At 38.4% G+C, this 13991-nt stretch overlaps 1 protein-coding gene across 16 annotated transcripts in view; it reads right to left on the bottom strand.

Moving 5' to 3' along the window:
• Nucleotides 1-13991, bottom strand: part of DCAF1 (DDB1 and CUL4 associated factor 1) — a 92442-nt gene that overhangs the window by 52782 nt on the left and 25669 nt on the right. For all 16 annotated transcript variants that reach the window (XR_009260909.1, XR_009260908.1, XR_009260905.1 and 13 more), the window contains 2 exons: nucleotides 11867-11980; nucleotides 1331-1468 (listed from right to left, as the gene is read on the bottom strand). Coding sequence is in view for 10 of the 16 variants with exons in the window: in XM_058726779.1 (XP_058582762.1) it covers nucleotides 1331-1468; nucleotides 11867-11980 (252 nt within the window). In the remaining 6 variants the exon portion in view is untranslated. The remainder of the gene's footprint in view (nucleotides 1-1330; nucleotides 1469-11866; nucleotides 11981-13991) is intronic.

Genomic DNA, 13991 nt, shown 5'->3' with positions numbered 1-13991 from the left:
AGACACAGAATCTGAAGCAGGCTCCAGGCTCTGAGCTGTTAGCACAGAGCCTGATGTGGGGCTCTAACCCATGGAACAAGAGATCAGGACCTGAGCCAAAGTCAGACACTCAACCAAAGGCACCCCTTAAGTACTTTTTTTTTTTTTTTTTTTTATAAATTTTTTTCAACGTTTTTTATTTATTTTTGGGACAGAGAGAGACAGAGCATGAACGGGGGAGGGGCAGAGAGAGAGGGAGACACAGAATCAGAAACAGGCTCCAGGCTCCGAGCCATCAGCCCAGAGCCTGACGTGGGGCTCGAACTCACGGACCGCGAGATCGTGACCTGGCTGAAGTCGGACGCTTAACCGACTGCGCCACCCAGGCGCCCCCTTAAGTACTTATTTTTTGAGCCAACACTAAAATATAGCATTATGCTTAGTTTTAAAAAAAAAAAAAAAAAAAAAGAAAGAAATTATGCCTGCAATTTACTTCGAACTACATAAAAAAAAAAGGATGGTGGATGAAATAAAAGAAAAGGTGGATGGATGGATGGGTATGCATGGGTATAGTAAAATGTTCACAAACAATTTAAGTGGTATGTACACAGCTGTTCTCTGTAAAATTCTATTTTGCTGTATGTTTGAAAATTTTCATAATCCAAATGTTGGGATATGATCCTTGATAAGATGAAAAATGGCTATTTTCAAGTTAAAAAAAGTAAAATCAAAACTATTATGAAAAGTAATTTTGAGGGGTGCCTGGGTGGCTCAGTCAGTTAAGCGTCCAACTCTTGATCTTGGCTCAGGTCATGATCTCACAGTCTGTGAGATCAAGCCCCGCATCGGGCTCTGCACAGACAGCACAGAGCCCGCATGGGATTCTCTCTCTCCCTCTCTGCCCCTCCCCAGCTCGCTCTTTCTCTCAGAATACACAGACTTAAAAAAAAAAAAAAAGTTATCTTGAAATGTCAAAATTATAGCTATATTCCAGTACCATATAATGAATAAGATCTACCTTTTCTTTTTTTTTTTTTTTTTTTAATTTTTTTTTTCAACGTTTTTTATTTATTTTTGGGACAGAGAGAGACAGAGCATGAACGGGGGAGGGGCAGAGAGAGAGGGAGACACAGAATCGGAAACAGGCTCCAGGCTCCGAGCCATCAGCCCAGAGCCTGACGCGGGGCTCGAACTCACGGACCGCGAGATCGTGACCTGGCTGAAGTCGGACGCTTAACCGACTGCACCACCCAGGCGCCCCAAGATCTACCTTTCGAGTTCAGGTAGTAAGGAAAGAACTTGTGAATACTCTCCCACCTTATACAAAAAGTAATTCTAACATAGTCCTTACCAGCTGTGAATTCTCATCTCTATAGTTGGCAGCAATGTCTTGATTCTCCATAGCACCTCCTAACAGTCCAGTAGAATACGTCCTCAATGGCTGATCAGCCTCTCGGGCCCATTTGAAAAGATTCTCAACAATTCCCTCCTATAGTAAAGGAAATTAAATAGTACAATTCAGCAAAGACCATTTTCATAATTAAAGACATAAGCAAAGATTTTAGTCTTATGAAAGAATCTCTTAGGGGCGCCTGGGTGGCGCAATCGGTTGAGCGTCCGACTTCAGCCAGGTCACGATCTCGCGGTCCGTGAGTTCGAGCCCCGCGTCAGGCTCTGGGCTGATGGCTCGGAGCCTGGAGCCTGTTTCTGATTCTGTGTCTCCCTCTCTCTCTGCCCCTCCCCCGTTCATGCTCTGTCTCTCTCTGTCCCAAAAATAAATAAAAAACGTTGAAAAAAAAAAAAATTAAAAAAAAAAAAAAAAAAAAGAATCTCTTAATAAGATATTTCAATGCTGCTCATAAATTTAAAAATGCAAGTAAAGTGTCTAAGTGGATTAAAGTATCTGTACATCTGTGAAATAGATTCCTATCTAGCCACTGAAATTCAAGCTAAAGATCAATAATCACATAACAGTCTTACCTTAGATGTTTGAGACCCAAAATATTCCATGACCAAGAGGGAAGCACTAAAACTTCTATATTCTCTGAAGTTCACAATGCACAATTAACATTACTAATGAGAAGTCATCCATCAAAGTACTTAACACCACATATCCCAAACTCATTTTTCATTAGTTTTTTTTATGAAATAGTACACATAAACATGCATACTCCAGGGGCAACTGAGTGGCTCAGTCAGTTAAGCACCTGACTTCAGCTCAGGTCATGATCTCATGGTTTGTGGATTTGAGGCCCGCATCAGGCTCTGTGCTGATAGCTCAGAGCCTGGAGCCTGCTTTGGATTCTGTGTCTCCCTCTCTCTCTGCTCCTTCTCGCCACGCGCTCTCTCTCTCTCTCTCTCTCTCTCAAAAATAAATTAAACGTTAAAAACAATTTTTTAATTAAAAAAACATGTATAGTCCAATCAAAGAAAATGAAAATCACCCACGATCTACTTGAGATCTTCCATGTGTTCCTCCTTATACCACCTGTGTCCTCTCTTCCCAAAAGGTACCCATGTTACTAAATGTTAACAATTTTCTCATTAAACTTGTTAAAGTTATATGCTTTGAACTGTATAAACCACATGATACTGCATTTTTCTGCAAGTTATTATTCACCATTATGTTCTTTACATTCACCTATATTATTACATGTAATTGTCACAAATAGCATTCAACATAAGACAGACTTTAGACACAATTACTTATTAACTTCTATCAACCTTACGTGATTAGGTAAGTATTTACTGAAAAGGAAACTGAGTCACAATAAGGTTAAGTAACATAAGTGAAAGAGCTGGGGTCTGATCCCAGGCAGTTGACCTCCAGATGTTCTTCACCTCCGTATTTTGCTGCTATTTTGTTGGCTTAAAAACCACAACTCTGTGAGTCTGAGCCCCACAAGAGGGCTCTGTGCTGACAGCTCAGAGTCTGGAGCCTGCTTCAGATTCTGTGTCTCCCTCTCTCTCTGCCCCTCCCCTACTCGTGCTCTCACTCTCAAAAATAAACACAAAAAAAAAATCTTTAAATAAAAAACTAAAAAAAAAAAAAAACAGAAAAAAAACAACTATTTTTGTGCAAGCCTATCCATAGCTATCCACAGAGCAGACATCTAGGATCAGAACTACTAAATCAGGGGGCACCTGGGTGGCTGAGTCAGTTAAGCATCTGACTCCAGCTCAGGTCATGATCTCACAGTTCGTGAGTTCGAACACCAAGTGCTAACAGCACAGAACCTGCAGCCTGCTTCAGATTCTATGTCTCCCTCTCTCTCTGCCCCTCCCCTGCTTGCACTGTCTCTCTCTCTCTCTCTCTCTCAAAAGTAAATAAACATTAAAAAAAAAAATAAACTACTAAACAGGGGCGCCTGGGTGGCTCAGTTGGTTAAGTGTCCAACTTTGGCTCAGGTCATGATCTCACAGTCTGTGAGTTCGAGCCCCGCATCAAGCTATCTACTGTCAGCACAGAGGCAGTTTCAAATCCTCTATCCTCCTCTATCTCTGCCCCTCCCTCACATGCGCACACTCTTTCTCAAAAATAATTAAAAAAAAAAAAAAAAAAAACTGCATCATGGATGTAGGATATGTGCATGCTCAACTTTACCAGAGAATGCCAGGCTATTTTCCAAAGTGACTGCAACAATTCACATTTCCACCAACAGTGAATACTTTTTTTCTACATCTCTGTCAACACTTGACCACAGTCATACTTTTCACCTTCTGTAGTCTGGTGGGTATAAAAACAGCACTGCATATAATTTGAATTCATCATTATTAATGAGGTTCAGCATTTTTTCATTCCTGTTGACCATTTAGGCTTCCATTTCTGTGAAATACACAGCTTTTACAAGTGTTTTATGATAAACACAAGCTCATAATTTTTATGTAATCATACTTAACAGTATTTTCTTTTAAATTTTGTGCATTTTGTATCTTAAATTCTTCCCTAAGGTCATGGAGTCATTATCCCATATATTTCTAAACATTTTAACCTCTTTTCAAAAAATTAACCCTCTGAAAAACACATGCTGAGAAATTTTGTTTTAAAATATTGACATGAGGGGTTCCTGGGTGACTCAATCAGTTGAGCTTCAACTTCGGCTCAGGTCATGATCCCACAGCTGGTGAGTTCAAGACCCGTGTCCAGCTCTGTGCTGACAGCTCAGAACCTGGAGACTACTTCAGATTCTGTGTCTCCCTCTCTCTCTCTGCCCCTCCCCTGTTCATTCTCTCTCTCAAAAAAAAAAAAATTAATGAAAACATTAAAAAATTTTTTCAAAAAAATATATTGACATGAGAAGTGCCTAGGTGGCTCAGTCGGTTAAGTGTCTGACTCTTTGTTTCAGCTCAGATCATGGTATCACGGTTCTATCTTCAGCTGTGTCTAAACTTCACTCTAATTCATCTACTATATTTTTAAATTCAATAACTGTAAACTTTATACACACTAGCTCTCTGTTTCCTTTCCCAAATGGCCATTTTTCTCCCATGGTCTTGGACTTTTGTTAAGAATTTAGATTCTTTTTTTTTTTTTTTTTTAACATATCCAATAATTTTGAACCTTTTAAACCATTCTTAAGTGTACAATTCAGAGTGATTAAGTACATTTACAATGTTGCATAACCATCACCACTGTTTTTCCAAACCTTATTATCCCAAACAGAAACTCTGTACCCCCACTTTCAATAATAGATAGAACCAAACAGAAGATCAGTAAGGAAACATAAGAGTCGAACACTATAAACCAATTACACCTAACAGACACACAGAGAATACTCCACCCAACAAGACCAGAATATACATTCTTCTTAAGTACACATGGATCATTTTCCAGGATAGACCATGTTAAACAACAACAGGGTTAATAAATTAAGAAGAATAAACTCTTACAAAGAATTTTTTCCAATCACATTGAAATTAAATAAGAAATAAACAACCTAAGGAAAACTGGACAATTCATATGTGGAAATTAATACACTTTTAAATAACCCAGGGGTCAAAGAAGTCACAGGGAAATTAGAAATACCTTGAGATGAATGCATACCAAAATTTGTGGGAGGTGTCACAAGCATTGCTAAGAGGGAAATTCATGGCTGCAAACATACATACAATTAAAAAAAAGATGGATCTCAAATCCCTAATAACCTAACTGTACACTTTAAGGAACTAGAAAAAGAGCAAACAAAACCCAAAGGTAATAGAAGCAAATAATAAAGATTAGAGTGAAGATAAGTAAAACAGCAAATAGAAAAATACAGAAAATGAAACCAAAAGTTGTTTCTTTGAAAAGATCCAACAATATTGACAAATCTTGAACAAGACCCAAAGAAATTTTAAAAATAAAAATAAAAAAGACTCACATTACTCTCAAAACTGAAAGAGAGGAATGCCTGGGTGGCTCAGTCAGTTAGGCATCCAACTCTTAAGTTTTAGCTCAGGTCATGATCTCAAGGTTCAGGAGTTCAAGCCCCACATCAGGCTCTGTGCTGACAGTGTAGAGCCTGCTTGGGATTCTCTCTCTCCCTCTCTCTCTGCTCCTCCCACTCTCTTTCTCTCTCTTCCTCAAAATAAACAAACTTAAAAAACAAATAAAATTTAAAAATACAAACAAAAGTTTGTACCAATCTTACTACCAATCTTGCAGAAATAAAAAAAAACATAAAACACTATAAACAATTATATACCAACAAAATGAATAACTTAGGTAAGATGACAAAATGGACAAATTCCTAGATACACAATCTACCAAAACTGATTCATAAAGAAAAACTGATTAAGACCTAAGGAGTAAGGAGACTGAATCAGTCATCAAAAATCTCCCAAAATAGAAAAACTCAGGACCAGATGAATTCATTGGTGAATTGTACACTAAACATTTAAAGAATACCAATCTTTCTCAAACTCTTCCAAAAAATAAGGGAACACTTCAAACTCATTCCATTAGGCCAGCGTTATCCTGATGCCAAAGACACTATAAGAAAACTACAGAACAATATCCCTTATGAATACTGATACAAAAAAACCTCAATAAAATACCACAGCAGCACAGTAAAAGGATTATACACCATGATCAATGAATGGATTTATCCAGGAATGCAAGCATAGTTCAACATACAAAAACCAATCTAGTACACCAAACTACACACAATAAAATGAGTGTGAAATTACTGTGAATTAATGGAAAACCATCTGACCATCTCAACTGATACAAAAAGAATCTGCCAAAAATCAACACACTTTCATTAAAATACTTAATAAATTAGGAACAGAAGGAAACCTCCTTAATATCATAAAAGCCAGTTATGGAAAATCCACCCACACTCAACATTATACTCAACAATCAAAAAGACTAACAGACTTTCTCCCTAACATCAAGAACAAGACAGAGGCGCCTGAGTGGCTCAGCTGATTAAGCATCCGACTTTGACTGAGGTCCATGGGTGTCCAGCTCTGTGTTGACAGCTCAGAGCCTGGAGCCTGCTTCAGATTCTGTCTCCCTCTCTCTCTGCCCTTCCCCTGCTCATGAGCGCACACATGCTCTCTCTCAAAAATAAGCACTAAAAACAATTTTAGGAAAAAAAGAACAAGACAAAGATGTCTGCTTTCACTACTTCTATTCAACACAGTAAGTTCTAGCCAGAACTGGACACGAAAAAGAAATTAAAGGCATTTATGTTGGAAAAGAAGAAATAAAATTATCTCTATTCACAGATGACATGATATTTTATGTAGAAAACTTCTAAGATTCCACATACAATGTTAGAATAAATGAATTCAACAAAGTTACAGCATACAAAATCAGTTACATTTCTCTTTTTTTTTTAATGTTTATTTTTGAGAGAGCATGAGCAGGGAAGGGGCAGAGAGAGAGGGAGACATAGAATCCAAAGCAGGCTCCAGGCTCTGAGCTGTCAGCACAAAGTCCAACATGGGGCTCGAATACACAAGCCGTGAGATCCCTGAGCCGAAGTCGGACACTCAACCAAATGAGCCACCCAGGTGCCCCATCAGTTGCATTTCTATGCACTAGTAATGAAAAATCCAAAAAGAAAACACATCCAGTCATTTAAAAGGGACTTCCTAATATCTTTCAGATATCTGTTCTATTTGATTCTTCTCTTTATTTTTATTGTTAATTCCTAATCCTGAAAAATTATTTCCTGGTGTATTTTGTAATGTTTTTGTGAACTCACTTCACCTGGAAATTGCTGTTCTCTGAAATCCATTATAGCCTGGATTATGAGAGCTTTCCCCAAGAGTAATTTTACATTTGCTTTTGTCAGACACTCAAGGAATATGGTGAGTTCAGGACAATTATTTTGTTGTTAATTTCTTGACTTTGGGGTTCCTATTCATATGGCAGAAATTTCAAACATACACCAAAATAAAGGTTGTGCCCAGAGTGTCTCAGAGATTTATCCTCCCCTACCCCACACACTCACCCCCTGCCATCAGAGTGGAGTCACAGACTGAGAAACCAGTCACCTTCCATGGCAGTAGGCAGATACTTCTCTTTTGCACTGTTTCATTGAAGGTCCTTTGGGAGTACTGGTTTTACACAGGGGTCGAGGTCCCAGTTCCAACTGTTCAGCCAAGGTTTTATCTCCTGTCCTCAACTACCACTTTGTTTTTACAGTTACCTCTGGCACCTAGGGATTTCTCTAAGAGTTTATTGCAATTTACCTGGAATCTGTATGTGCATGCAATAGGAAAGTTTCCAAGTTATCCTGGATAGATCTGGGTCTCCTCCCTTCTTTCTTAAAACCATTTTTTTTCCCTCTCAGCTTCTGAAAGGTCATATATTCATGGTTTTCTTCCTACCTCACAGGATGCTGTGAGGACTAATACATGATGCAAAACAAATGCTTAGCACAGGGCTAGCACTTAATAAATGGTAGCCATCTACCTATTAAATGATCTCATGGACACTTTTTTCATAAAGCACCTATTAACATTTTAGAGGAATCTTAATGTTCCAGAATATAAAATCTGAGAAACACTCACTTACAGATTATACTTTCTGAGACCTCAGTCTCTCTGATTTTATCCCTCCCACCTCCAATAATTTAAGGACAACCTCAAAGAGAAAAACATCAAAACAATACTTAAAAAATAAGTCCCTAGAGGCACCTGGGTGGCTCAGTCCATTAATCATCCAACTTCAGCTCAGGTCATGATCTGGTGGTCCATGGGTTCAAGCCCTGCATCAGGCTCTGTGCTAACAGCTCAGAGCCTGAAGCCTGCTTCGGATTCTGTGTCTCCCCCTCTCTCTCTGCCCCTCCCCTGCTTGCGTTGTCTCTCTCTCAAAAATAAACATTAAAAAAATTTTTTTAATAAAAATTTAAAAACTTTTTTAAAAAAGTCCCTAAAAGTCCTGACCTGACTTAACACTGACAAACTTAACCATAGGAAAAACCTAGTACAGGAACACCTTGGTAGCTCTGTGGGTTGAACATTCAACTCTTGATTTTGGCTCAGGTCATGATCCCAGTATCACGGTATCAGGCCCCACATTGGGCTCCACACTGAGCATGGAGCCTGTTTAAGATTCTCTTTCCCTCTCCCTCTGTCTCTCCCCTGCCTGCATGTGTACATGACCTCACATGCGCTCTCTCTTAAAAGAAAAGAAAAACCAGGGCGCCTGGGTGGGTGGCTCAGTCGGTTGAGCATCCAACTTCGGCTCAGGTCATGATCTTCCGTTTCATGAGTTCGAGTCCCACATCGGGCTCTGTGCTGACAGCTCAAAGCCTGGAGCCTGCTTTGGATTCTGTGTCTCCCCCTCTCTCTGCCCCTCCCCTGCTTGTGCTGTCTCTCAAAAAAATGAATAAATGTTAAAAAAAAAAAAAAAAAAAGAAAAACCTATTACATAAATAATATTAAAGTGCTCAGTTCTGTAACACGCTTAATATAATGAAGAAAACTACAGTCAAATAATTGTAAATAAAATGTAAAGCTATTTCACTATCTCTGAAAGTACAAATAAGCAACTTTTTTTAAAAAATAGTGGCTAAAATAGAATCGATTTAGTGAAATATCAGAATGTATCACACAAAGAGTAAACAATGTTCAAAAAACTTTTTTCATATACTTACTGTATGTACTGGGTTGCAACGTAAAAACATGTTACTACAGTTCACAAAGTTTAAGAAATACTGCTGTAAAGCAGAGTCTGAACCAGAGCTTTGTAAAACACCAGTAGCCCATCTTTCCAAAAATAATGATCTCTAACTCATTAATTTACAAGTTATAATTGTATTTTAAAGTAAAATATTGGTTCACACCAAAAAATTTGCATAGGATACTTCTGAAAGATAAAGATCATCATGTAATCCAACATTAAGGCCTCACAATCTCAAAGAAGTTTGTAATCTGTGCTCTAGGACACTGGATTCAAGGCTATGTTATTTCCTATCTAACATGTGATTTTGCTTTAATAATTCACTTCTCTCACCAGAAATGAGTTATTATGAAACAAATTTTATTACTCAAAAAAATCCCTCAGTGTTTCTGACATCCAAAGGGTATTTACTTCATTCTAAATATACAATGATGCAACTATAAAGAACCAGAGATGACTTTCCTACAATGACAACCAGGACACTTTTACAAAGCACAGTAAAATCATCTATAGTCTTCTACAAATCTTGCATATACAAATACACTGCTATAAATGCTTCATTTGTCATCTTGGTTTTCAAAAGAATGCATATTAAGGGGCAGCTGGATGGCTCAGCTGGTTAAGTGCCCAACTCTTGCTTTCAGCTCAGGTCAATCTCATGGTTTGTGGGATCGAGCTCGAGCCCCACCCCCACCCCCACTCAGGCTCCGTGCTTACAGCTCGGAGACTGCTTGGGATTCTCTCTCTCCCTCTTCCTCTCTGCCCCTCCCCTGGTCACACACATGCTCTCTCTCTCAAAATAAACAAACATTTAATAAAAAATGCATATTAAAATATTTCTGACAAGTATATAGATGTTTTTGGTCTCCCACAATCATAACTAATTGGAGATTTTTAAAACTTGTCTGTATACAATGTGCAAATCACAACATTAATTACAATGCTATTCTCTAAGATACCTTATGTGATACAATTGCGTAACAATTTCCTTAAAAGTTAAATGATGGGGAACTTGAGTGGCTCAGTCAGTTAAGTGTCCAACTCTTGATCTGCCTCAGGTCATGATCTCACCATTTGTGAATTCAAGCCCCATGTCAGAGTTGTCAGCACAGAGCCTACTTGGGATTCTCTCTCCCTCTCTCTGCCCCTCCCCGCTTGCACACACACTCTCTCAAAAAAAGAAAAATAAACTTTTAAAAAAGTTAAATGAAAATCTATTTCCAGATCTTTCATTTGGTTTCTACATTTAACTACACTAAGACCTCCAGATTGTTTCAGAACATTAAATTTTAATATCTTTGAGAAAAAGAAAATTATGTGACATACCCAATTCACACTGCAAATTCTTTTTTTTTATTTATTTTTTTTTTTTCAACGTTTTTTATTTATTTTTGGGACAGAGAGAGACAGAGCATGAACGGGGGAGGGGCAGAGAGAGAGGGAGACACAGAATCGGAAACAGGCTCCAGGCTCCGAGCCATCAGCCCAGAGCCTGACGCGGGGCTCGAACTCACGGACCGCGAGATCGTGACCTGGCTGAAGTCGGACGCTTAACCGACTGCGCCACCCAGGCGCCCCCACACTGCAAATTCTTAATGCTGAGAACAAAATATCTGTATTACTTCTAAAAACAGAGCAACAAATTTTTGACATTTGAAGTATACACACACACTCACTATCACAGTCACTATCAAATTACCATTTTCTGGTCTTCATAGTACTTATCCTTATTTGAAATTATCAGTTTATTTGTATGTGCCCTCCCAAATACATTATGTGAAATCTTCCATCTTGCTGACAAAAGTATTATCAACACCCACCATAAGACACAGCACAAAACAGATCTTCAAATACTAACAAAATATTAAATACTACCCCCAAAAAATTAAAAATAATAAATACCACAAGAATAGAATGGGTTTCCTCAAAGTAGAAAAGTCCTTCCTCACTAAGGAAGACAACTCATGAAGAATAAGAGTTTGGATAATATCATAAATCCATTCTAAAACCATACAATCTTAACCAGGGCGCCTGGATGGCTCAGAGAGTTAAGCATCTGGCTTCGGCTCAGGTCATGATGTCATGGTTCATGGGTTCAAGCCACACGTCAGGCTCTGCTGACAGCTCAGTCTGGAGACTGTTACAGATTCTGTGTCTCCCTCTCCCTCTGCCCCTCCTGGACTTGTGTTCTATCTCTCTCAAAATAAACATTAAAAAAAAAAATTTGGGGGGCGCCTGGGTGGCTCAGTCGGTTAAGCGTCCGACTTCGGCTCAGGTCACGATCTCACGGTCCGTGAGTTCGAGCCCCGCGTCGGGCTCTGTGCTGACAGCTCAGAGCCTGGAGCCTGCTTCAGATTCTGTGTCTCCCTCTCTCTCTGACTCTCCCCCATTCATGCTCTGTCTCTGTCTCAAAAATAAATAAACATACAATTTTAATAATTGTATATTATTATATACAATTTGTATATTGTATACAATATACAAATAATATACAATTGTATATTGTTATATACAATATAATAATTGTATATTATTAAATAATAACTTAATAAACATACAATTAACATACAATCTTAAGACTTAAGATATACTATAGCACCTAAGCAGTAAGTACTCATGAAAACAATTACTCTTATATTTTTATTGATTTCTTATATTTCTATAACATATTATTGTCATAAAAATGTGTAACAATTATCTTAACAAAGACAAATCAAACAGATCAACATTCAATTTAAAAATAAAATGACTTTTCTTTTTAGTAAGTACCTTTTCTTGAAAGACAACAGCAGTTTCCAGCCCTGGCATGATGTCCAATAGAAGTCTGCAAGCTGCAGTATTCAAAGGGGGCTCTCGGCTTGTCATCACATATGCATTCACCAGCTGTAAAAAAACAGAGGAATACTTTTCATCTGAAATTCAACCCAGGCAAATTAATGAAGTCTAATAAACTCAATACATTCCCATCACTTCCCTAAGAGGTATTTAAGAAGATTATACCTAACAATTACTAATTAAACCCTTAATTATTATAACCCACTGAGCCATGATGGGATCATATATTTCTTCTGCAGCTTTAATGTCAAATCCTCCCAAAAGAACAAATCAGCAACCACAGAAATTAAAGCTCAAAGAATATCAAGAAGGGGGGCCTGGGTGGCTCAGTCAGTCAGTTAAGCATCTGACTCCTGATTTCAAATCAGGTCATGATCTCATGGTCCTGAGATGGAGGCAATGTCAGGCTCCAAGCTGGGTATGGAGCCTGCTTAAGATTCTCCCTCTCTCCATCACCCTCTGCCACTCCCCCACTTGGGCACATGCGCTCTCTCTCAAAAAAGAGTATCCAGAAGAAATCACTCCCTATTCTTTTTTTAACCCCTATTCTTACATACACTTTTTCAGAAGGATAAAGCAGGGCAAGACAACCAACCCCCTCCAGATTCTTGACAATAATTAATGAAAAACTTGAATTTTGTACTTCTACTATAAATACATTTAATATTATATACAAATTATAAACATATATAAATGCGTTAATAAAACTTCCTTCTAGGGGCGCCTGGGTGGCTCAGTCGGTTGAGCGTCCGACTTCAGCTCAGGTCACGATCTCGCGGTCCGCGAGTTCGAGCCCCGCATCAGGCTCTGGGCTGATGGCTCAGAGCCTGGAGCTTGCTTCCGATTCTGTGTCTCCCTCTCTCTCTGCCCCTCCCCCGTTCATGCTGTGTCTCTCTCTGTCTCAAAAATAAATAAACGTTAAAAAAAAAAAAAATTAAAAAAAAACTTCCTTCTAGTACTCAAATATTATTGAATTTCTACTACTAAGTGGCACTGTATTCCGTGCTGGGTATACAACAGTGAATAAGATGCAGTCCCACCATCAAAGGGTTCATAATCCAACAGAAGTGACAGTTGGAAAAACAAATATCATGAGTATACAATGCTACAGAAGTCTGTAGGAGGTCACACAACCCCTGCAGAGGAATCAGAGAAAGGCTTAGAGGGGGAGGGATTTCAAGCTAGAATGTAAAGGACAAGTAGGAGTAGCTAAGGAAGAGTGGGGAGGAGAGGCGAGACAAAAGGCAAGAATTTAAAATTAAAAAGAACAAAAGCCAGAAAGATTGGGTTTATAAACCGAGGAATTTAAAATTCATCTTGAGGCCAATGGGAAACCACTAATAGATTACAAGCAAGAGGACGCCATGATCACTTTTTGCATTTTAGAAAAATTTCTGGGCTATAAAGTGAAGAATAGGTTGGAAGAGAACAAGACAAGATGAGAAATCAATTAAGAGGTTATTAGGATCACCAAGAGAGAGATGGTAGTGGCTAAACTAAGGTCTGGCAACAAGGACATAAAGAAATGGAGGGATTTATGAAGTTAAATGAAAAGCAATGATAAGACCTGTAAGTTTAACTGAATAAGGAACTTGGAAAAATAAAGTTGTCTAGCTGGCTAGACAAGGACATCATTACTGAGCTAGAGAACAAGAGAAACAGACTATACAGCACACAATTAGACAGGTGGAATTCAAGGTGCCTGTGGGGAATATCCAAGTGGGGATATCTAGAGGACAGCTCAACATTTCCAGAGAAGCAGAGAAGAGACACTGGTGATCAAGAAATAAATTGGAGTTAATACAATACAGAAAATAATAGTTAATACAGTACAGATAATAATAATAGTACTTACTGAGCCCTCATGTACCAAGTTCTGTGCTAAGCACTTTTTTTTTTAGCATATGTGCTGCCGAAGCGAGCACGGCACTTTTCATGACTCATTTCATTCAAAGGTTACAAAAATATTTTAAAGAGAGGATCATCCCTATTTTATAGATTAGGAAAATAAAGCTTGGAGAAAATGAAGTTTGGAGAGGCTTAAGTTGCCTCAAGATCA

The sequence above is a fragment of the Neofelis nebulosa genome, chromosome 4 (assembly GCF_028018385.1).
Source record: "Neofelis nebulosa isolate mNeoNeb1 chromosome 4, mNeoNeb1.pri, whole genome shotgun sequence".
Lineage (NCBI taxonomy): Eukaryota > Metazoa > Chordata > Mammalia > Carnivora > Felidae > Neofelis > Neofelis nebulosa.
The sequence above is the reverse complement of the archived record's forward strand: the minus strand, read 5'-3'. Positions and strand labels throughout refer to the sequence as shown.